Source organism: Colossoma macropomum, unplaced genomic scaffold (genome assembly GCF_904425465.1).
Source record: "Colossoma macropomum unplaced genomic scaffold, Colossoma_macropomum, whole genome shotgun sequence".
Taxonomy (NCBI): Eukaryota; Metazoa; Chordata; class Actinopteri; order Characiformes; family Serrasalmidae; genus Colossoma; species Colossoma macropomum.
Window position 1 is genome coordinate 33,444,201 of NW_023494798.1, and position 26,309 is coordinate 33,470,509.

The following is a 26,309-nucleotide window of genomic DNA, read 5'->3' on the forward strand; positions in this document are numbered from 1 at the left end:
CCCAGGGCAGCGCACTTCACTCTTTATTTCTTCACAGAAGAAACACGTTGACCCGGCTGACATTACATGCAATAAGAAAAGCTCGGCTCTGTTGATAGGATGGGAAACCGTTGGCTCGAGTGTTCAGGCCAATTCTCAAAGGTGAGCTTGTTATATGTTCTTCTGCTGCCCACAGACACTCCTCAGCCTTGAACCTGCAGTTATCCTTCTTTGTGAACTCTACTAGGAACATACACCTTTATCTTTATCAAACTTCATTAATTTGTTTTCCCTCTTTGGTACGTGCCAGACGATACTGTGTATCATAAAGATTAGATAAGCAAAATCATTCTTTAAGAGAAATTAAAATAGGCATTGTAAAGGACATCACATGTTGTGAGAATTGCCTCATAAAAGGAGATATTATGTGAATTATTCAAGTTTTATAATGTCAGATCTGAGTCACTGATATATGCACGTTGGGCATCATTCCTTCTGACATCTGGGATAACTAATTTTGGAATAATAATAAAAAGAAAATAAAACGATTTTCTCTTAAGAATTTCTTTGGAAGCATTTATTTTATCTCAGGACTAAAGTACTGTGCAAAGGCCATCTGAAAGAATGTGTCATTTATTTGTTTAAGGTATAAGATAACCGCAACATTAGATAATAAATACAAAAAAAATAAATAAATAAATAAACGACCCATTGTGATTGTTCTGAGTGAGTTAGCTTAATCATTTCCATATCTCTCCTTGAGGAAGTCCAGCATTTACAGTTACCACCCAATATTTAGTTTATCTAATCAGTCCTTCATTAAATTAATCAGTGCTGCTGATGGAAATGAACAAATCCATACACTGCAAAAAATGGTATTTTCTCAAGTCAGATTTTCTTAAATATAGTCAATAAATCTAATATTTCTCCTGTTGAGTTTGTTGTAAGCATAATTTAAGATTATTTCCCCTATTTCTAGGCATTTTTACTTGTGTTAAGTAATTTTATCAAGTAAAATGATCTCACTATATTGGCAGATAATTTTGCTTGTTTTAAGAAATGAGCTTGAAACCAGCAAAATTATCTGCCAGTATAGTGAGATCATTTTACTTGATAAAATTACCTAAAATAAGTAAATAATGTGCAACCCAATTTCCAAAAAAGTTGGGATTCTATGCAGAATGCAAATAAAAACAGAATGCAATGATATGCAAATCATGCAAACCATATTTTCGAAGGAAAATATTATAAAGACAACATATCAAATGTTGAAACTGAGAAATTGTATTGTTTTTTGAAAAATATATGCCCATTTTGAATTTGATGCCAAAAACATGTTCCACAAAAGTTGGACGGGGGCCTGTTTACCACTGTGTTTCATCACCTCTTCTTTAACAACACTCTGTAAGTGTTTGGGAACTGAGGAGACACTGCTGTAGTTTAGAAAGTGAAATGTTTTCCCGTTCTTACGTAACATAGGATTTCAGCTGCTCATCAGTTCAGGGTCTCCTTTGTCGTATTTTTCATTTCATAATGCGCCAAATGTTTCCAGTGGTGACAGGTCTGGACTGCAGACAGGCCAGTTTAGCACCAGCTTAGCATGACTCTTTTAATATGGAGCAATGCTGTTGTAATACATGCAGAATGTGGTTTGACATTGTCTTGCTGAAATAATCAAGGCCTTCCCTGAAAAAGACGTCATCTGGATGGCAGCATATGTTGCCAAAACATATATATACCATTCAGCATTAATGGTGCCTTCACAGATGTGCACATCACCCATGCCATGTGCTCTAATGCACACCTATACCATCATGAATACTGGCATTTGAACTGTGCACTGATAACAAGCTGAGTGGTCTTTAGCCCTGAGGACGCGGTGTCCATGATTTCCAAAAAGAATTTCAGGTGTTGATTTGTCGGACCACAGGACACTTTTCCACTTCACCTCAGTCCATCTTAAATAAGCTCAGGCCCAGAGAAGGTGGCAGCATTTCTGGATCCTGTTTATATACGGTTTCTTCTTTGCGTTTTAGAGTTTTAACTTGCAATTGTGGATGCAGTGATGAACTGTTTTCACAGACAGTGGTTTCCAGAAGTGTTTCTGAGCCCATACAGTGATTTCCACTACAGAATCTTATCTGTTTTTAATGCAGTTTTGCCTGAGGGCCCAAAAATCACAACCAGCAAATGCTGGTTTTTGGCCTGGTCCCTTTCATACAGAAATTTCTCCAGATTCTCTGAATCTTTTAATGATATTATGTACCATAGATGATGAAAAGCAACAGTTCATTGCTATTTTATGTTGAGAAACGTTATTCTGTCAAATTGTTGCACTATTTGATTGTGCAGTCTTTCACAGAGTGGTGAAACGCTCCTCATATTTACTTCTGAGAAACTCCGCCTCTCTGAGACGCTCTCTTTATACCCAATCATCTTACTGACCTGTTGCCAATCAACCCCCAGGTGTTTTTTTTAGCATTACACAATTTTACCTGTCTTTTGTTGCCCCTGTCTCAACTTTTTTGGAATGTGTTGTCCGCATCAAATTCAAAATGGGCCTATATTTTTCAATAAACAATAAAATTTCCCAGTTTCAACAGCTGATATGTTGTCTTTGTACTATTTTCAATTAAATATAGGGTTTAAATGATTTGCACAGCATAGCATTTTGTTTTTATTTACATTTTGCACAGCGTCCCAACTTTTTTGGAAATGGGGTTGTACATAAAAAAAGGTATAGAATCTTATAATAAGTGCACAGCCATCTCAAAATGGGAATTATTAGATACATGGACTAGATTTAAGATCATCTTGCTTGACAAGATACCATTTTTTCAGTGTACAGCATTTGGAGAGCAGTGAAAAGTCAGCAGCCAAACCTGTGTTCTTCTAACCGCTTTCCTCTAAACAACACGAGTAACTTTTTAGAGAACGAGAACTCCTTGTTACATTATGCTGTATTGAAGTTTGTGTTTATTCTAATCTTTTAATGTCTCTTTATGCTGAGATACGTTGTTTTAAACAGTTTGGTTGACTAAGACTTTTGTATTACGTTGTAATTTGAGGAAGCAGAAATGTCACTGTAAGTCCTTGATTTCTTAATCTTGTGCTTGATGCAATCATTATTGCAGGCTTTTCAGCCATAAATTTTATAACAGCCTCTTAAAACAGTTATATGATTGTACCATGTGATAATAAGCTGACAGCAGGGGTGAAAATGAAGTTAAATTAAACAATGTGCATGTGTTCTTTAAACGTCTGGTAAAACTAAGCAGATAACACTCACACTGAAGAGCGTTGACTCCTTACATCACACAAACTGCTCATCATTGTGAACTGCTATGAATTGAATACATATCATAAATTCTGAAAATTTGTGTAAATGTTTTATGGAAAACTCTTTTACCCTATGCAGGTGCACTATAGCCTAGGACAGTAGAGATAAATGAATAATGGAGATGTATTAGTGTGTTTGAAAAAGTTAGGTTGATCTTGTGGTCACAGATCCAGAGATGTGGAAATATTAGAAAGTATTGCATTGAGCTGCACATTCTCCGGTATTACCTCACCTCTTTAGTAAACACACCGTTTACACATTTAAAATCCCCTTTTTCTTCCTACTCTCAACCCAGTGCGACCCAGTCAAGCTCGATTCTGTACCCCAAGCCCAGCCCCCAGTCCAGTTTTCATGCCTGAAACTGGAATTGGCAATTCAATCCTGAGTATTGATTCCTCCAGCTTGCGCTAGTTCTCTGTCCATGATAGCTGCCTGCATGGTGTTCGCTCTGATCAAAGCAATCAAAGCTTGAATGAAAGAGCAGAAACAAAAAGACTCTGGTAGAATGGCAATGTTGGGGAATTGCCTGCTAGCTTGAGAAATAACCCGAGCTGTACATTAGCTGCAGGTGTAACAGCATGGCAAATTCTATTGCTAGCCGTTAGGCTAATGTGAATTGGATTCAACTGCAAGAGAAGAGCTATGAAACAGAGGAAGGTGCTCATAGTGAGGCTCAATCATTAAACTTCCATCAAAGATAGAATTCAGCCATGGTCTCCTGCAAAACTGGAAAAGATTGGGTAGCTGTGCAGACAGTGGTGTAGGGTTGGTGTCCAGATCCCCAGTTCCATGTACTCAAGTCACCTGAGTATTTTCAAATGATAGGTTTACTTCTACTCAAAGATATTAGTGATTAAAATAGCTATTTGTTCTCTGTTGGGTAACACTTTATTGTAGGGAACTGTTCATAAGGCTACATGCTTTCATAAGCTTGTCATGACAACTGACGCCATCCTCCATAAATGCTTATAAATGCTTATTCCAATAGGTGTCCATCTTGCATTTGCCAATTTTGGTCAGTTAGCTAAAGCAGCCTTTATGACAGGTGACACCTGTTGGAATAAGCGTTTATAAACATTTATGTAGCGTTACAGTGGGGCTTGAAAGTTTGTGAACCCGTTTTTTTGCCACTCACAGATCTGTAACATTAGATCACTTTCCTCTATAAATAAATGACCAAGTCTAATATTTATGTCTCGGGTTCACAAACTTTCTAAAGGGTTCACAAACTTTCAAGCACTACTGTATGTCAGTGATCCTGATAAGCTTATGTATATGTCATGTGGCCTTATGAGCAGTACCACGCAGTAAAAGTTACAATTTGTTTTAAAATATATATATATATATATATATATATATATATATATATATATATATATATTCATTATTCATTAACATTTAGTTATTCTGAATGTCCATTCTCCAAAAAGAAAAGAATACAGCCTAACAAACTGTGTTGATAGGTACTTTTTGTCTGTACTTAAGTTTTTTTATTTATTTATTTATTTTTTTGAACTGATACTTTTGTAAGTCTACTTAAGTTGTTTAATGAAAAGGTACTTTTACTTACACTTGAGCCACTATTGCACAAAAGCAGCAATGCTTTAAATGGAGTACAGGTTTGGTCAACTCTCTCCAGTGTGAGACTGTGTTGGTTTAGTTCAGGGAGAGAATCTTTAGTCTTCTTCTCCACACTTTTAGAAAAGACACTTCTTCAAGGGTTCTTTAGTAAAGGAAATGACTCTACTTAGAACCATGAGTTCCATATAGAGTTATTTCATGCCTAAATGGCTCTTTGCATGGTGAAATGGTTCTTCAGTCTAATGTATAATGTGTTGTACATGGTTCCATGCAGAACTCTTTTGGTGCTGTATAGAACCACTTTCAAAAAGGTTCTGTATGGAACCATAGACAACACATTATCCATCAGACTGAAGAACCATTTCATGCCTAAATGGTTCTTTGCATGGTGAAATGGTTCTTCAGTCTGATGGATAATGTGTTCTTTTTGAAAGTGGTTCGGTAACACTTTCTATGAATGTCACCTTTGTAAGCATCTATAAACACATTCATAACATGTTATAATGCATTCATAAGGCATTATAAACATGGCTATAAATATTTATAAAAATGCATTATACATTATAGCCATGTTTATTATGCATTATGTATTGTTAACATAATACATTATAAGTACTGATCATAACAAATTATAAGAGCTCATAGGTCGTATTTGTCCGCTCTAAGTAAAGTGAAGCGTACTGTACTAAAGCCTCCTCCAGTGTTCAGAGTGAGGCTTCAAGTTGAAGTATTTACTGAAGGATTTACTGAAACACTAAAACATACACAGTAAAGCACATTGCAGTCTTCAAATGTCAGAGTTTAAACTAGAGCTGCCATCAGTGTTTTACCCAATGTGGGAAAGGTAATGTTCACCACCGTTAGCTTGGTATTTGTCTTTACTTTACGCTCTCCAAGCTGGGACTGACTTCTTTGACACTGACAGTATAGCATATTACAACAGTGCCAATGAAGTCAGTCCCAGCTTGGAGACTGCAAAGTAAAGACGAATACCAAGCTAACGGTGGTGTACATTACCTTTCCCACATTGGGTAAAACACTGATGCAGCTCTAGTTTAAACTCTGATATTTGAAGCCTGTAATGTGCTTTACTGTGAATGTTTTAGTGTTTCAGTAAATCCTTCAGTAAATACTTCAACTTGAAGCCTCACTCTGAACACTGGAGGAGGCTTTAGTACAGTACGCTTCACTTTACTTAGAGCGGACAAATACGACCTATGAGCTCTTATAATTTGTTATGATCAGTACTTATAATGTATTATTTAAACAATTCATAATGCATAATAAGCATGGCTATAACGTGTAATGCATATTTATAAATATTTATAGCCATGTTTATAATGCCTTATGAATGCATTGTAACATGAATGTGTTTACAGATGCTTATAGAGGTGACATTCATAGAAAGTGTTACCAGTGGTTCTATACAGCACCAAAAAGGGTTCTGCTATTGTTATGATATCTTGTAACAACAGAAAAAACACTATTTAGTGCTATATAGAACCAGCATTCTCAATCTAAAGGACCATTTTACCATGCAAAGAATCATTTGAGCATGTAATTGTTCTACATGTAACTCGTGGTTCTAAACAGTAACAATTCCTTTTACTAAAGAAACTCTGAAGAGTGCATCGTAAAGCAGCTGCACATGTACGGGCACAAACACACACCTAGAAAATCTCTCTCAGGTCAAAGGTCAACTCTCTGATCATAAAACAGCCCAGCTTAATAACCACTACAAAGAGTGCTGCGAATGACACGTGTAATTACTTCATTAAAATGTGCTTAGTGCTCTGTGAGGACTCCTGTCTCTAAGCTGAGCTGTAATGTATCTCAGAGTGGAACGCAATCAGTTTAGTTCTTATAATGAACGTCTCTTGAAACTGCTATGTTGTAATCATTCATTGGAAGCGTTTTATTGAGGAGTTGTAATTAATAACTTGCTTTCAAGTGAATCTTTGTTTATTAAACGATAATAGCTCCTTCACCTTCATGCAGGCTCGAATGCTTTACCAGCCCAAACACAGCTAAGAAGAATATTAAACACAATTGGCTCAATCCAAAGATACAAATGTTACAACAATGGCTATCATTGTTTCTGGACAAGCAGAGCCCAGCAATGATTAATAGAGCTGAGTCAGCTGGAATATCAGGATGGCTGTGATTGCATCAGTTTTATGGATTTAATAATAACCCAATTAAACACATGACTTTGATAACCCAAACTGCAAAAATCATCTTGTCTTAAATCTCGTCGATCTATCTAATATTTCTTTATTTTGAGATGGTTGTGGACTTATTATAAGATTATCTACCTTATTTCTAGACATTTTACTTCTTTTAGGTAATTTTTTCTTTTAGATAAAATTATCTGCCACTACAGTGAGAAACTTTTACTTAATACAATTGTGAAAAACAAAGTTAAATAGTCTTAAATTAAGCTTACAACAATCTCAACAGGAGAAATATTAGATTCATTGACTATATTTCCGATAATATTACTTGAAAAGATACTATTTTTGGCACTGCACCCGATATGTTCACACTTTTATCTTTTTCAACTATTTTTTTGTTTGTTTGTTTGTTTTTTTTTTGCATAATTAAATGGCTAAGATGTAAACAGAGTCACAGTGGTGTCATGTGTAACGCTCCAGTCCAGAGAGACGTAATAGTAGCCAGAATTATCACTCAGTGTGACAACAAACACATTACCTGAGACGTGCAGGTTCACTGGTGGTTTTGGAAGTATATGTGTGTTGTATTCTTGGTGACCCCTGGTTCTTGTCACCACCACTGTGAGTCCCTACAATCAACCGTTTCACACCAAACCCCACCGAATGACTCTGTTTACATCTCAAACACTGAAAAATGGTATGAATAAAGGAATTCCCCCATTTGAGAAATAATAAATTGCCCACAAAAGCAATGTCACTATGCTTTTAAAGACCAGATGCGACTGGACAAGCTGGTCAGGCGAGCGGGGTCAGTGGTCGGTGTGGAACTGGACTCTGTGGTCAAGGTGGCTGTGAGAAGGACATTACACAAACTGCTGTCCATTATGGAGGATGATGGCCACCCATTGCACACCATCATCACGGACAAGAGGACCATGTTTAGTGGCAGGTTGCTGTCCCAGAGCTGCTCAACTGACAGTCTCAGGAGATCCTTTGTCCCCAGAGCCATCAGGCTCTCCAACTCTTCCCAGTGGGGCCAGAAGAGAAGAGAGAAGAGGGGAGATGAGAGATGAGGACTTAATCTCATGCTAAATTACAGGTTTATTTTATCTATCTGCACATATGGACACCTTACTGCACATATTGCACTTTCTGCACACCTTATCACACATCTTGCACATCTGGACACTCCACACCTGGACACTTTATTTCAGTACCAATATCTGCGCATATTTATTCAGAATTGTCATTATATGCCGTTACCTGTGCCTCCTTGTACAGTCGTTATTGCACTGCCTTTTTGTCTCAGGTTATTGATCTTATTGCATATTTATGTACATTTCTATTTGTATATATGCCTGTAGATTTATTTTTTTTATTTATTTATTTTTCTTTTTATATTGTATCACCCTTATTATTATACTGTCCTGTGCTGTGTGACTGATACTGGCTGACAAATTTCCTTCGGGATCAATAAAGTATCTATCTATCTGAGGAACGCCTTCATCCAGAAACTGGCAGCACTAGACTAGATCATCATCAGTGTTGAGTCCCAGTGTGTTTGCAAAATGCTTGTGAAATAACATTAACTGGAAGCTGCTTACAAAATCAACACAAATGCTTAGTCATTCTCTGCAAGTGACAGAACGAGTGATAATACAAGAGAAAGTTATCGTGTGGTTAATGTTTTATCTGTATGTGTCTGTTAACAGGACTGTTCAGGCTTGGAAATGGAAGCGCCGTGTTCTAACCTTTAATAACATCTGCTTATCATTCACAACTCTCGTGGGTTATTGCTGCGTTCACACACACCAACACACCCACAAGCACCCCTTGGACATGCACACACACATGCGCAAACCCACACTCGACATCATTGCTTCACTCCTTACTTAACAGAAGGAGGTACATAAAAGAGCAACATAAGATCAGGAGAAACTTTCAGAGGAAACTCTGTCCCTTCTTGGACGGTTTGCTGTGACCTCGGCTAGGACTTTACCAGCACGGCAAGGGGAGCAGCAAAGGTAGGAATTGGACCAATTTCGCCAATTTTGAAATTTAGAACAATTCCAACAATTTCTGACAATTTTCTAAGACGTATTAGCTGCTCAAAAACACTGTGATCAAATGACTCTACAGATTTCTGAGCTACTTTTTTATTCGTCTCTTAAAAGAAAGCCATCAAAAGTTCCTCGACTTTGTTAAAAGTTGAATGGTTAACACTTATTCATTTTAAGACATCATATTTATTATAATTATTATGATTTTATGCTGTGGTATATTGTCAAAACTGGAAACCATCCTATCCACACTTTGCCTATACATTTAAGAGAAAGGTGTTGATTTGTTGATTTGTTTCTTTCGTGGTAGGACGCTCTACTTTTACCCTATAACTCTTGAATCTGTAGACAACTTAAAGATTGATGATATTTAATTTAGCTGAAATGACTTCGAACCACTCAGCCAGGTGTCAAGTCCGGAAGAACAACTGACCTTTTTTTTGCAAAACAAAACGTTTCAGCCCGCAGTTATGAAGAATTTGACTCTACCTTGTGTCTGTAGACGTAGACAGTGGGCGAGAAAGAGGGAAGAGACAGAAAGAAAGAGAGTAGATTGCATTCTCTTCGTTCCCCGGGCTGATTTCTCACTGAAAGCGTGATAAATTGAGGATGGATTGGCTGAAGGGAATACTGTTACGGATGCAGTCGGAAGTTGTTCTTCATGTTGCTGAAACCAGCTTGCACCATCCTAGAACTAAATGAAAGAAAAGAGTAGAGAAATGAAGGGGAAAGAGGCATTGACAGTTAATGAACATGGCAAATAAAGCTTATTCTGTAATTTGCACTTCTGCATCATTCTTTTACTGAATTACAGAACTATTGGTTTTCATTAGTTTGTTTTAAAACAGAGAATAACATGCACAGAAAAACAGCTATGCAGGATGGAAATGTTCTGTACGTTATTGAAGCTAAAGAGTGTTTCCTTGCTTTTCATGTAAAGTCAGCTCATAGTAAACAAAAGTTAAAATGTCACGAAAAAATGTATATGGTTAATGAGCTCAGTGTCACACTGGAAATATGAGAGAATTCCAACATTTGAATGAAGTCAAATTTCCAGGCATGTAGCTTTTTTATAGTCATTGGCTGATATATAATGTCCAATGCACTTTTATCTCATTGTTTATTCTCTAATTTCCAATATTATGGGGAATTTTGGGCTCTGTGCCACCTCATATTTATATCCCACTGAAACGGGAAGACATGAATGGCCACGTAAAGAACTGTAGATGAGAACCATGTTTGAGTCACATTTTGCTGCTAAGAATTTGGCAACGATTGTGATGCGGTTTTCTTTAAATAAATAAATAAATACAACTTTTTTACTTAGACTAAATTTAATTCATTTAAAAGATAGATTTCAGATAGATTTTATAAAACCACGTGTCATTTTTGGAACCGCTGCCTTTAGTACTTTGCAATCTCAGACTCTCTAGATCCTCCAGCATCCTAGCTCCTCTCTACTGGTCTCCTCTTCAGCCCCACAGTTTTTTAGTGGAGCTTAGGTTAGAGGACTGAAGTGGCCGTTTGATTATGTGGTCATTAAATTGTTTCTATGTGAATCTGAATGCATGGTTTGGATCATTGTCCTCCTGGAGGATCATAACATAGAGTCCACGATGCCATGTATTCTTACAAGGTGTCAGGACCACAGAATGCTATCATCTTCTGCAAATCTCCAACCAAATTAATGCCTCTCAAACCAGCCACCTCACTGTGAGTGGGGGTTAAATAAACATGCAGTATCTTCAGGTTCACTACAGCTCTGGTTGTTTTAAACTGAATTATTGTCCTAACAGTGAATATGGACATTTTCAGATGTAGCTATTTTTTATAGTCATTGGCTGATAAATAAAGTTCAACATACTTTTATCTCATTGTTTATTCTCTAATCTTTCTAATATTAGGGGAATTTGGCCTCCATGCCACCTCATATTTACATCCCAGTGAAATGGGAAGTCATGAATGGCCACATAAAGAACTATAAATATTAACATGCTTTAGTTGCATTTTGCCCCTAAAAATTTGTAGAGGTGGCAGTAATTGTGACATGAAGTTTTGTTAAAAAAAGTTTCATGCCTAAATGGTTCTGTGCATGGTGAAGTGGTTCTTCAGTCTGATGGATAATGTGTTCTTTTTGAAAGTGGTTCGGTAACACTTTCTGTGAATGTCACCTTTGTAAGCATCTATAAACACATTCATAACATGTTATAATGCGTTCATAAGGCATTATAAACATGGCTATAAATATTTATAAAAATGCATTATACGTTATAGCCATGTTTATTATGCATTGTGAATTGTTAACATAATACATTATAAGTATTGATCATAACAAATTATAAGAGCTCATAAGCTCGTATTTGTCCGCTCTAAGTAAAGTGAAGCGTACTGTACTAAAGCCTCCTCCAGTGTTCAGAGTGAGGCTTCAAGTTGAAGTATTTACTGAAGGATTTACTGAAACACTAAAACATTCACAGTAAAGCACATTACAGGCTTCAAATGTCAGAGTTTAAACTAGAGCTGCCATCAGTGTTTTACCCAATGTGGGAAAGGTAATGTTCACCACCGTTAGCTTGGTATTTGTCTTTACTTTACGCTCTCCAAGCTGGGACTGACTTCTTTGGCACTGACAGTGTAACGTTATCGACACTACTTATAATGCATTATATTAACAATTCATAATGTATAATAAACATGGCTATAAAGTGTAATTCAATTTTATAAATGTTTATAATCATGTTTATAATGCCATATGAATGCATTATAACATGTTATAAATGTGTTTATAGATGCTTACAAACGTGACATTCATAGAAAGTGTTACCAAAGTTAGATTTCAGTCAGTTTTCAGTATGAGATTAAGATAATATTTCATATATATATAGAGACGTGCTTATGTATATCATTACTGCACTGAGCTGCGCTTTAAAATGTGGTAAATTTTATAATGAATAGACCAATAAAAATGATCAAAAAAAAATAATAATTAAAAAAAAAAAGTTCCAGTATCTTCCATTATCGCCCATTCAAAGTTTTTTTATTCAATGTTTTCCCTTCACTTATAAAGTCATTATAAATCATCATTTTTGAGATATGAGGTTTTGTTGCAACATTGCTGATGTATAATAAATATGGATCAAATTATTACCACAGATATGTTCTTAAGGGGGACATGTAAGACCCCATATCCTGATATTGTTTAAAAACATGTCTCTGTCTGTGTTTCAGATGGGGAAGCGAAAGTTCTCAGGGTTAGAGATCACCCTGATGGTGTTGTTTGTCCTGGTTGGGATTGTTGCTATAGCACTCGTTGTCCTACTGGCCACGGGAGAGCCCGCTGTCACCAAAGAACGTGAGTGTCCAGTACATCCTCCCATTCTACTGTATCTAACCTTATCTGGCTCTCTACACACAGACAAGGGTACTGAGATATTATTCTCTCGACCGTAATCCAATGTCACCCACCCGGGTCTCCCAGAGAGTTTGCCATTTCTGTCTTTCTTTAACCCTTAAAAGTCTTATATAGTAGTTATTATTATTGACTTTTTCTACTTGTTTCAATGTCAAAAAATGACAAATATGAGTGAGAATGTAGAGGAAAATCAAGACTCTGGGTACACAATGACTTTAAAATCAAATCTTATTAAAATAATTACAAATTAAGTAACTACCTATAACAATAAATCTGATATGGATTGAAAGTTTAGAACCTGCACTTTCCAAAGAATTTTAATCAATGTTTTAATCAATTAGAAATTAGATATAATTAACCAAATATAAGAAGAAGCTTTAATAGTGAATACAATGTAAGGCACCTACACTGTTAGAAATAAAGGTTCTGTTCAGGTACATGTTTGTTCATCAAGGTACAACAGTGGATTTAAGATCTGATTGTGAACCTTAAGTAAGTTTTTCCAGGTGAAAAGTTCGTATTTGTACCTTTTCATAACCGAATGTTTTAAACAGAACAGTAAAATAAAAGCCTGGAGGCGAGACGGGGTGTGTGGAGTCAGTACAGCTTAGAACATATCATTTCAGTGGATTATGGTTCAGTTATGTTCCCTGACTGAAGGTACTCAGATGGACCCAACCCAGTGACAAGAGGGGGACTGACCCAGTGACAGTTTACTACCTTTACTTCTGAGAGTGTAGGATGGTTAAAAATACCCCTCCTGTGGTTTAGCAACCATGTACACAAACCATGTAAGCCTGAAAGATGATTGTCATCCCACCCCCCCACCCCCACCCCCACCCCAACCCCAGCCCCAAAACATAAACCAGGTCGGAGGACTGGGGGAAATACGAGGCTTTGATGTTCTATCACAGCATGAAGAATATGTCTAGCCTGCCCGTCATCAAGGACACTAAATGAAGTGGGACACCCAAAAGCAATACAGTTCACAGGCACATACAGACAGCCTGGGGACTCATACAGGCACGAGAACACTCGTTCGAGAACCCAGACAGACACGGTTATTGTGACAGCTGTCAGCCTCAATCATAATTTGAAGCCATGACATTGGTCAGCTCGCTATATTTAAACCTCCCAAAGTTTTGGCCTGAATGATTCGGGGGAGGAGAGTGTCATACTCCTGAGCAACCTTAGCTTAACCTGTGCGACAGTGTTACAAAACCATTCATGAATTTATGAAGAGGTGCTTAGAGTTTGCAGCTGAGGGCGGCTACTGCTCCTCAGGAAAACTGGTAGGAAATTATCAGTGTTGTATTCCCTGTTAGACAGAGTGCAGTCTGTTTAGTTTCGCCTTGCTGACTTGAGTATTGTGGGAAACCATGTCACGAAGGTTTCAGAGCTTAAAAAGATGCTTAAAATATTAGACACAGCTCCAAAAGCCGGTATGTACATTTACACAGTTGACCTAACATCAAATAACACTTTTCTCTTATGATTCTCTGATTTTTCTTTTTTATCCTGTTTCATAGTCGCTGTGCATCTGAAGAACAGCTTATCACAAAACCAGTTTTCATCATTTGAGAAATCATTTTTATATAATATAACACAATATTATTAAAAGGTTTAGCTTAGAAATTTGTATAAAACAGATTCATGTTTACTTTTTATATCATTAGCGTTATACTACATTTAAAAAATATGTATTTTATTTAAAAAATTCACTTGTCACAGAGATTTTGGTCACTCTTAAGTTTTAACACAGTATTTTCAGCTCTATTAAACTGCCTCTTTGGGTCGAGGCTCATCAGAGAGGAAGCGTCTCAAGGCCTGAGAAGGCGAGTCACACTCGCTCACTATATTTCACCAATTTATTAATGATTTTGTTTATCAGGCAGTTCATAACTTCTATGTGTCACCGGTGTTTTGTGCTTTAATGGCTGGGTTATTAAAATTTTGTCAAAATACTGCCAAATTATAATTTTTATTACTGATTTTAAATAGCTGCACAAGGTCACCTGATCAGCCAGCGAGTCAGCCAATTTACAAAATCCTCAATTTTAACCAGAACGTCACTGGAGTCACCGTCACTGGTGTTACACCATATTCATACGACACCAGTGACTGTAAAATATGTTTAGAATTAAGCTCCTTTTTGCATATATGATAATAGGAGATGTTAATGGACATATAAAGATTATTTAGTTTTGGGATGAAAAAAAATTTTTTAAAAATATATCCACCTAAATTCCCACTCCAAACGGAGAATGACCCAAATAATCCTAAAATACAATGATCCAACTCAGACAGTGTAGTTGTAGGCTACAGTGTCCATTTCTTGATTTATGCTCATTTTGACTAATGAGGAAGTATCTGTGTTTACACGGCCCAAGTCATGAATTGGTTTAAAGCTGAAATGAGGTACTGAGTGAAGCATAGCAAAAATGAAAGTACCAGTTTTGTGTCACAAAAGCTTCGCATATACAGTATTATGCAGTACAGTGAACGTCAATATATAAAAGAATGTGCAGCATCTTGCACTACATAATACATAAAGACTGTCATGCTGTGGTGCTTGTGGGAAACATAGCAATCACTTGCAATCACCAGCAGTGCATGGAACCTTGACTGGCCTGTGGCCGTTTGCTAAAAACATTTTAAGTATTCATCTCACGTTAAATACTTGCCTTGCATGATTTTTTGCTGCTCCTCTTAGTTAATAAGTATTTATAGCACCATGTTTTCTGCAGCTGCCAGAAACATAAATGATGAAACATAAATCTAAATTCTAAAACTTAATGCCCTTAAAACTTGTTCACCTTTTCTAAAGTGATTTTAGCTACGTTCACATTACAAACCTCATTGCTCAAATCCGATTTTTTGCTCAAATCTGATCCCTCTGACATGATGGTTTACGCTCGTTTAGGTAAGTGATTGAAATCATCCTAAAATGACCCACATGACACATGAGCACTTCCTACTCAGTAACGTGACCTGAATGAATCACGTTCATCATCAGCACAAACTAACGAGCAGAACGAGCTTCGCTGAGAAGATAATTAACTCTGATCAGCTCTCAGCTTCATTATTAGAGCGAGACGAGGGAAAAAAGGTGAGATGAGCTGCTTTTCCACTGTTTACAGGCTTTAACTTTTGTTTCGCTGCTGCCATGGTAACGCTGAATGATGGCGCACGCACATTGGAAAAAAAGCACATGAATTCCGATCTGAGGGTCTCATTAAGGTCGCATGGCCACGAATCGGATACGTATCCGATCTAGGACCACATATGAAAGTGGCTCAGGTCGGATTTGAAAGAGATCAGATTTGTGTCCACACAGCTCTGAAAACATCAGATCTGAGTTACATTAGGGCCAAAAATCAGATTTGTGCCTCTTCAGCCTGGTAATGTGAACGTAGCCTTTGTGCGGATCGTTTAAGTTAAAGTGTAAACAAAGAACTTAAGGCCAAAGCTTGTTTTATGCAAGCGGCCACTGTAGTTGGTGCATCTGTTAATGGATATCCTATCACTCATTGATTCAATGTCTTATGATTGACAGCAACAAACCCAACCCAACAGCCAGATCCAGAGCCAGAGCCCTTTGTGCCAGTTTGTCCGAACATCCCATTGGCAGAGAGAGTGGAATGTCACCCAGAGGCCGGCGCCTCCCAGGTAAAATACTGACCGTTTCATCAGTCCATGGTTATTAGGTCCATAACTCATTACTCCTGACTTCATCCTGCACTGCTGTAAGAAAGTGTTACTTAAAGATGTTCATTGTAAAGGGTTTATAGAAGAACTTTGCACAAAACGAAACATGAAATAGCAAAACAATTCAATGCTAAGTTGGATTTTACATCATTTAATTGTATTTTTCATCCATAAATAGCCTCAATAATGATGTCACACATACTTCACTGACACTTCTATGTCTAGATCCATTATATCTGTACGAACTGTCATTTTATCAGGTCCACTTGCCATATAGGAGCACTTTGTAGTTCTGCAATTACAGTTTGTGATTCAGACAACGCCTTGAACATATCATTGCTATCAGAACAAAACCTCATATCTTCATTTTTGTGGTTTTTCAGTTTTTGACATAATTTGAAAATGCCCGTTGGTCTTTACATTGTGTGTAAATTTCATGATAAATAGACCAAAAGAAATGGCCTTAAATTACTTAGAAACAAGTCTGGTTCCATTGACTTACATTAAAAGTAAAGTACATTGGTAACACTTTCTATGAATGTCACGTTTGTAAGCATCTATAAACACATTTATAACATGTTATAATGCCTTCATATGGCATTATAAACATGATTATAAACATGTATAAAAATGAATTACACTGGATTACACTTTATAGCCATGTTTATTATACATTATGAATTGTTAATATAATGCATTATAAATAGTGTTAATAACATGTTATAATGTCAGTGCCAAAGAAGTCAGTCCCAGCTTGGAGAGCGTAAAGTAAAGACAAATACCAAGCTAACGGTGGTGTACATTACCTTTCCCACATTGGGTAAAACACTGATGGCAGCTCTAGTTTAAACTCTGTCATTTGAAGCCTGTAATGTGCTTTACTGTGAATGTTTTAGTGTTTCAGTAAATCCTTCAGTAAATACTTCAACTTGAAGCCTCACTCTGAACACTGGAGGAGGCTTTAGTACAGTACGCTTCACTTTACTTAGAGCGGACAAATACGACTTATGAGCTCTTATAATTTGTTATGATCAGTACTTATAATGTATTATGTTAACAATTCATAATGCATAATAAGCATGGCTATAACATGTAATGCATTTTAATAAATATTTATAGCCATGTTTATAATACCATATGAATGCATTATAACATGTTATGAATGTGTTTATAGATGCTTACAAAGGTGACTTTCATAGAAAGTGTTACCCATTTTTCTCTCTCCTGTAAAGTTACCATTTTGGAGATACAAGGTTTTGTGCTGACAGCAGCGATATGTGGTTGTAGTATGAGAGGAGGCTGTTGATATAGGAGGGGAGGGAGCTCTGAGAACTGGAGTTCTTGAGTGCCTTCTGCTTTATACTAGAACACCGGAGTCCTCAATGTAGAGCGGTGGTGTAGTTTTCTTTTTGAAAAGGATTTAGTGTGCTAACTAGCCAGGTTGCAGAGGAAATTGATGAAGTTCTATGAGATAGTTTGTGACCTAAAGCCCAGCGTATTGGATGTTATGGTTTGGAAATGTTAAGCATTTTAAAGTAGTTTAATGCTATGGCTTATAAAAAAACCTTATTCTCTGTTTATGTTGCTCTTGTGTCATTGTTTGCTGTCTGGTGTCGACCAGAGGAGGATGGGTTCCCCTTTTGAGTCTTGGTTCCTCTCAGTGTTTCTTCCTCTTGCTCTTAGGGAGTTTTTTTCTTGCCACTGTCGCCCTTGGCGACACTCATGGGGGCTTGGACCCGGATTTTTCTGTAAAGCTGCTTTGTGACAACACCTGTTGTAACCTATGTAATGAACCTTGACTTGACTATAAGCAGCTTTGTCAGATGTTATTTTCAATTTTGAAACAAAAAATGCAACAGATTGCAATGAATTCTGTTCAAGTTCTGCTGCCAAAGTCAACATAAGTTCCCTCGATTCCTCACCTCTCCAAGGACTCCTCCAAGAAACTTCACTTGTACTAATATAGTAAGGGAATGGCGCTTAAAATGGACGATGGCTTGTTAAATCCCATACTGAAAAAGGGGTGGAGGTGGGGTGGTAGTGGGGAGTGAAAAAAGGAGGAGGTGCTTAAAGCATAACTCCATATTGTACACTGCAAAAAATAGTGTCTAGTCAATACATCTAATGTTTTCCATTTCGAGATGATTGTGCACTTATTATTAGATACATAGATTATCTGGCTAATTTCCAGAAATTTTACTTGTTTGAAGTAATTTTATTAAGTAAAATTTTCTCACTAAACTGGCAGATAATTTTGCTGGTTCTGAGCTCATTTCTCAAGTAAAATTATCTTCTAACATAGTGAGATAATTTTACCTAATAAAATGACTTAAAACAAGTAAAAATGTCTAGAAAAACAAATTAAATAGTCTTAAATTAAGCTTAAAACAATCTCAACAGAAGAAATATTTGATTTCTTGACTATATTTATGATAATTTTACTTGACAAGATGCCATTTTTTGCAGTGTTGTCCATCAGTTTCTCTGCAGAATTTGTAAGCATCCATCAGTTTCCACCACAGAGCGGATGATATCATTATTATCACTATGGTGACCACTGATGGATGGGGTAAAGAGGGGGCTAACAAATTCGGGATCATTTTCAGCACAACATGATAGTGAGTGTTGCATTGATACCAGTGGATCGGCTTTTTTAAACAGTGTGCCCACTTACTGTCCACTCTGATAGACACATCTACCTTGTAGATGTGAAAATAGAGAGGATGGATCATCTGTTGCTGCAGTGTTCATGTTAGCCATCCTCTAGTCCTTCATCAGAGGTCAGTTTCTGACTACAGGACACTGTTGGCTGGATATTTTTGTTTGGTGGACAATTCTCAGGCCAGCAGTGCCACTGAAATGTTTGTGTGCTTGACCATCACAACCTACCAGCTACTGCTACGTCCAATTCTAAAGAGAAACTAGATAAGTGAAAATATCTAGTAACTGGATGTCCATGCAAAACTCAACGCCTGCAGTACAAACAGTAACCTAAGACTAATCAGTGGCTGGAAATCTGACCTTTGCTGACTCTTCCTTCCCTCCAGCAAAGATGCCTGGCGAGGGGCTGCTGCTGGAGTCCGCTGGACCAGACCAACGTACCTTGGTGCTTCTTCTCCAGTAACAATGGTTACACTGTGGTCAGTCAGAACCGTGCCGATAGCACAAGTGAGTCCTTTCCATCCTCCCAACATGCTTTACAGAATACTTGCTACACTCTGTTTTGCATTTATTGGAAGCTAAACAGATTAGTGGGCTATTCCTGGCCTCAAATCAAATTATATAAACTCTGCGGCGTATATTATTGTACTATTACATGTATTGTACTGAACGCTGTCTGTATGAAATCCTTGAGCCCATTTTTGTGTGGAAATATGTACCGCAGATATGAATAGTGCACTCTCAGTTAAAATGCTTGCTCTGTTTTTCAGGACTGGAGGCCAGGTTGAAAAGAGTGAACTCGCCTTCCCTGTATGGGGCAGAAATTGTGGAGCTGTCCTTCACTGCTGAAATGCAGACAGAAAATCGCCTTCGATTCAAGGTGTGTTTATGGCACCCATGCAAACACACACAGTGCACTGTGCCTAAAACGGCTACACAGTGGCAGAGTCGGACAAAACCACCTGTAAAATGCAGTGCATTTCAGAATACTGCTTACTTGCTTCTGTGTTTTACTTATATGCTGAAAAAATATGACACACATTAAAACATTAAATACATTTTAGCTCCCTGATTTTGTTTTGTTTTTATTTTATTTTGTGGCTCATTTTCAATTGAGTGCATTAACTAGGATGTTAGCTATTGTCAAATCCTGTTAATATTCCCACCTACATTTTTATATATCCATCCATCCATCATCTAAACCACTTATCCTTCTGGGTCGCGGTGGGGTGCTGGAGCCTATCCCAGCTGTCATTGGGCGAAAGGCAGGATACACGCTGGACAGGTCGCCAGTCCATCGCAGGGCAGACGGACAGACATACATACACAATCACGCACACACTCACACCTAGGGGCAATTCAGCATTTCCAATTGGCCTGACTGCACGTCTTTGAATCGTGGGAGGAAACCCACACAGACACGGGAAGAACATGAAAACTCCACACAGAAAGGGCCCTTCTTGCTGTAAGGCAACAGCGCTACCCACTGCGCCACCATGCCGCCATTTTTATATAATAATAATAATAATAATAATAATAATAACAATAATAATAAGATCAACTTATATAGCGCCTTTCACAAACCCTAGGACGCTTTACATAGTGTCAAAAAAAAAAAAAATCTAAAAGACTAAAGAGAAGAAAAAACAAAGGTTTTTAGCAGAGATTTGAAGGAAGACAAAGACGAGCAATTACAAAGAGTGGAAGGTAGAGAATTCCAGAGTTTGAGGGGCAGCAGCACTGAAAGATCTGCCACCCACAGTAGAAAATCTAGTTGAGGGAACTATAAGGAGTCCAGAATTAGAAGATCAGAGAGCGCGAGAGGGACAATACAATGAAATGAGATCAGAAAGGTGTGTCAGAGTCAGACCATGTAGAGCCTTGAAGCTAAGAAGAAGGATTTTGTACTCAATCCTAGAACTAATAGGAAGCCAATGCAACTGTCGAAGAGCAGGAGTGATATGAGCTGAGCGCTTGGTGGAGGTGAGAACCCTGGCTGCTGAGTTTAGGATGTTCTGAAGACGGTTGATTAGTTTAGCTGGAAGTCCGTAGAAAAGTGAGTTACAGTAATCGATGCGAGAGAAGATGAAGGCATTGATCAACATTTTAGCGTCAGTGTCACTCAGCATAGGGCGTAAGCGTGCAATGTTACGCAGATGATAAAATGCAGTGGTAACACTTTCTATGAATGTCGCATTTGTAAGCATCTATAAACACATTTATAACATGTTATAATGTATTGATAAGGCACTATAAACATGGTTATAAATATTTATAAAAATGAATTACACTGAATTACACTTTATAGCCATGTTTATTATACATTATGAATTGTTAATATAATGCATTATAAGTAGTGTTAATAACATGTTATACTGTCAGTGCCAAAGAAGTCAGTCCCAGCTTGGAGAGCGTAAAGTAAAGACAAATACCAAGCTAACGGTGGTGAACATTACCTTTCCCACATTGGGTAAAACACTGATGTCAGCACTAGTTTAAACTCTGACATTTGAAGCCTGTAATGTGCTTTACTGTGAATGTTTTAGTGTTTCAGTAAATCCTTCAGTAAATACTTCAACTTGAAGCCTCACTCTGAACACTGGAGGAGGCTTTAGTACAGTACGCTTCACTTTACTTAGAGCGGACAAATACGACTTATGAGCTCTTATAACATGTTATGATCAGTACTTATAATGTATTATGTTAACAATTCATAATGCATAATAAACATGGCTATAACATATAATGCATTTTTATAAATATTTAAAGCTATGTTTATAATGTCTCATGAATGCATTATAACATGTTATGAATGTGTTTATAGATGCTTACAAAGGTGACATTAATAGAAAGTGTTACCAATGCAGTTTTAGTTTAAGGACTAAAACAAGTCATCTAATGTGATGTTTGACAGCTCAGCACAGGCAACAGGTCACAGCTCTTATTTAACAGCAATGCGGCACTTTTGACAAATAATGATGAATTGATCATACATTTTATGACTGATCCTGATTTCTTTACAGTCACATTTACCAATGCCTTTTTTATTAGGCCCTTCTGTAATCCAAAGCTCACACTTTGTGGGATAAATGAACACATAAAGCACTTTTTATTAGCCAAACGTGCAATATAAACAAAAACACTTGCTCTTTCAGCAAATTTTACTAACCTGAATCAAATAAAATGCTAATGGGACCTGGCTGTTTAGCACAACGAGTCATGCATAATTACATTTCAACATTTTGGTACAGGTGTAGCAGCAGCATGAGTGCACTTACATGCCTTATTTACCTCATAAAACTGCAACACAGATCTGTCTAGTAAATTTATTAAATTGCTGATTTAGAGTGCTGATTCTGATCTTGGCTGGTTCTGATTGTGCATCCCTAAAAATAAATATTATCATCAAATATTATTGTCAAAAATTCCATTTTACTGTTTGTTTTCCAGATCACTGATGCAAACAACTCCAGGTTCGAAGTCCCTCATGAGCACGTAAACTCTCTGACCAGCTCCCCTAACGGACCCCTCAACTATGAGCTAGAACTTGTCCACAATCCATTCGGAGTCCGAGTCCGCAGAGCGTCCAACGGAAAAATCTTGTGAGTGCTTTGCCTTTCTTTCAGGAATTTCAGGAATTTTTAATTCTAATTCTTAAATGGTTCTCAACTGTTTTGTGTTTATTTATTTATTCTGTTGTTTGTTTGTTTGTTTTATTCATTTATGCATTTATTTATTTTTTTTTATTTATTTTTTTTTAAATATAACAATTTGATGTAAGTAAACTTTTAAAGTCCTTACAGTCCATAAATGGAAACTAAGCTGTAAAAAACGTTTAAACTTATTGTTCTTGTGATGTCATGAAATAGAGCAGTGTAGCCCCGCCCACTCATGCTGAAGTTATAAGGAATGTTTCAGCCCAGACTGCTTACTAAAAGAGGCACAGTGTAGAGCGGCCAATCAGAACACAGCAGTCTAAAATGCACACTAACCAGAACAGCCGAGACTGGTCACAAAAAATTTGATTGTATGAATTATGGCTGTTTTTGGCACATAAACCCAGACATATTGTAAGTGGACCTCAGGGGAAAAACAAAATACAAGCCATCATGTTGTACATGACTCCTAATGGAATAATAAGCCTGGAGTTTTTGGTGCTTCCCTTCAAAACATTTTTTTTAGTGTAGTTCTGAAACTTATTTTGGCTTTTTCTCCCCTTTTCTGGCCTACTGGATTCTCCCATTGTGGATAGGTCCTCACATCCCTCCCTGTCACTGTAAATCACATATTTTTGTATTTGTAATGTTTTTTGCTGTTGTCTCCTCTTACTTGCGCCTCTTTTTGACAGGCTGAACCCCTTTCGCCCTTCATCACTCCTAATTCCCTGCGCATGTGAACACGGATCAAGTGTTTAGATCATTCCTGAATCACCCTGAATCACTGCTTATGACTACTATATGTCAAGAGAAGAAATAATAATAACAGTACTTAGCTGACATTAATGTCATATTGCATTTCATCCCTCTGTAGGCTCGTATTTTTCACGCAGTGAGCTCATTATTATGCATTATTTTAAAAGAATAGCGTGATTTGTTTGGGCTGTGGGGTGTCAGTCAATGCCAGACAGAGAGACGGAGTGATTATAGCTGTGTCAGTCACACACAGCTAGATACACAGCCATTAGAGGAGTCAGTGCTTCCAAAACCAGGCGACACCATTAAACGTGATTAACATCCTCTTTGCGACCTCTTTTAATGCTGTGATGTTCAGACCCTTGCCTTATTTCGGCGTAAATGTAAAGTTATTTACGCTGCTGAGGCTGTGGGACTTTGAAAGATCACGTCTCTTCACTCGTCTCGTTCAGCTCGCTGTCATGCTTTACTGTCGTGCTCTCTGCAATAACGGTGGCATGCAGGGGTAATAGCAGGGAGCTCTGCCTGTCTGTGCTCATGAGCTTATGAATTTTTATGATTTTAATGGCTGCTGATGACTATTGCACCAATCAAATGACTACGATACTGCGTGTGAAAGTCTTTGGAATTTGTACTGATAAATGTCAAACAGTTCAGAGTTTCTGTTAAAAGTTTTGGGAAGTTTTTTGCTGATTTTGCATTTACCTGCCACGTTAAAGCCTAAGCAGTTTTATTTAGAGAAAAGCATCACATATTTAAGTATTTGTGCCAATATTAACGACAATGACCATGGAAAAAATGACAATTTGAGCTCCTTGTTGTGATGTCAGCATCCACCAGCACTCAAAACCTTCACATTTGAACCACCTTTGGACCAAAAGAGTGGTTTGGAAAAGAAATTGGGCGAATTATTATTTACACAAAATCTGCTCTTCATACCACGGAGGACAAGATGAGTGTTGAAGACAAGTACTCACAGCATTAGCACATGTTGCTATGAATTTTTCTAACTTAAACAGCCAACATCATGAACAAAACAAACATCTTTTTTAATGTTAGTCTGATATTATATATATATAAAACCTCAAACATTTCAAAACTTACTACAGAGCCTGCTGGTGACATCAGACACAGCAGTGCTGCTGGTGTTTTTAAACACTGTCCACTCATTTAAAAATACAAAATAATGCATGGCCACAACTTAGTGACATCCCATATAAATAAAATATAATGCATAGCCACACCTTCTTAACGTGTAGAAACAAAATTCTAATGCATGGCCACGACTTAGTAAGGCGTGGGCATGAGATCATGCCTTACTAAGTCATGGCTATGCATTAGGATCTCGTTCCCACACCTTACTAAGTTGTGGCCATGCATTATTTTGTATTTTTAAATGAGTGGACACAGTGTTTGAAAACTCCAGCAGCACTGCTGTGTCTGATCCACTCAGACCAGCACAACACACACTAACACACCACCACCACGTCAGTGTTACCCAAATAGTACCTGCTCTGTGAGGGTCCATGGGGGTCCTGACCACTGAAGAACAGGGGAAAAGGGGGCTAACAAGGTCTGCAGAGAAACAGATGGACTACAGTCTGTAACTGTAGAACTACAAAGTGCACCTATATAGTAAGTGGAGCTGATAAAATGGACAATGAGCATAGAAACAAGGAGGTGCTCATAATGTTATACCTGATCGGTGTATATATATATAGATATATATATAGGCAAGTTTATTTATATAGCTCCTTTCATACTGCTGTCATTCACAGTGCTTTACAAATGAGAGAATACAGAACCATTTAAAAAAGTAAAATAGGAGAGATTAGAAATTAAAAACATGATTAAAACAATAGAGAGACAAAATCATTAAATCATTAAATTTGAAATTAAATTGGGAAAATTAAAAACCTAATTAAAATTTTAAAAGTTTACTTGGCTGATAAAGTGCCATTAAAGAGGAGAACCTCTAGAAACACTAATAGTGTTCAAACTGAGCTCAAAGCTGCTGTAACAGGAACGTTTGAGCCTGGATTTAAAGTGTCCAGTGTCGGGGCTCTTCTAATGCTCTCTGTCAACTGGGTCCATTTAACTGCTGCCTCTCCATGTTCTATTGAGCTGGATTAACTCAGTAAAGTGCAGAATAAAGTGCTGACGGAAGCTAAATTGGTGTTTGTGCCTTTAAAGGGAAAAGGTGTAGTGTTTTCTGCCTGTATGAAAAATGTTGTTTTTCATATAAAAGCTCATCTAAAGGTCTCTCTCCCATCTCTCTCTCTCATTTTCAGGTTTGACACCACTTTGGCTCCGCTGGTATTTGAAGATCAGTTTCTGCAGCTCTCTGCTAAGCTCGCTTCTGACAACATCTATGGCCTGGGAGAGCACGTCCACCAGAACTACCGCCACGACATGAACTGGAGGACCTGGCCGATCTTTACACGGGACTCCTTCCCCAACGGCGTGAGTGGAGCAATATGTACAGTCACGCACTTACAGTATCAGTCAAAAGTTTGGACATGCCTACTAATAGTAGGATTCTCGGTAACACTTTCTATGAATGTCACCTTTGTAAGCATCTATAAACACATTCATAACATGTTATAATGCATTCATGAGACATTATAAACATAGCTTTAAATATTTATAAAATGCATTATACATTATAGCCATGTTTATTATGCATTATGAATTGTTTACATAATACATTATAAGTACTGATCATAACAAATTATAAGAGCTCATAAGTCGTATTTGTCCGCTCTAAGTAAAGTGAAGCGTACTGTACTAAAGCCTCCTCCAGTGTTAAGAGTGAGGCTTCAAGTTGAAGTATTTACTGAAGGATTTACTGAAACACTAAAACATTCACAGTAAAGCACATTACAGGCTTCAAATGTCAGAGTTTAAACTAGAGCTGCCATCAGTGTTTTACCCAATGTGGGAAAGGTAATGTACACCACCGTTAGCTTGGTATTTGTCTTT

At 37.4% G+C, this 26,309-nt stretch overlaps 1 protein-coding gene across 1 annotated transcript in view; it reads left to right on the top strand.

The window, feature by feature from the left end:
- The first annotated feature begins 8,931 nt into the window (after positions 1-8,931).
- si (sucrase-isomaltase (alpha-glucosidase)) overlaps positions 8,932-26,309 on the top strand; it is a 120,769-nt gene continuing 103,391 nt past the window's right edge. Inside the window, exons 1-7 of the mRNA XM_036584998.1 lie at positions 8,932-9,098; positions 12,363-12,486; positions 16,103-16,215; positions 19,302-19,422; positions 19,686-19,795; positions 22,366-22,517; positions 25,619-25,790. Coding sequence (XP_036440891.1) covers positions 12,363-12,486; positions 16,103-16,215; positions 19,302-19,422; positions 19,686-19,795; positions 22,366-22,517; positions 25,619-25,790 — 792 coding nt within the window. The 5' untranslated portion in view covers positions 8,932-9,098. The remainder of the gene's footprint in view (positions 9,099-12,362; positions 12,487-16,102; positions 16,216-19,301; positions 19,423-19,685; positions 19,796-22,365; positions 22,518-25,618; positions 25,791-26,309) is intronic.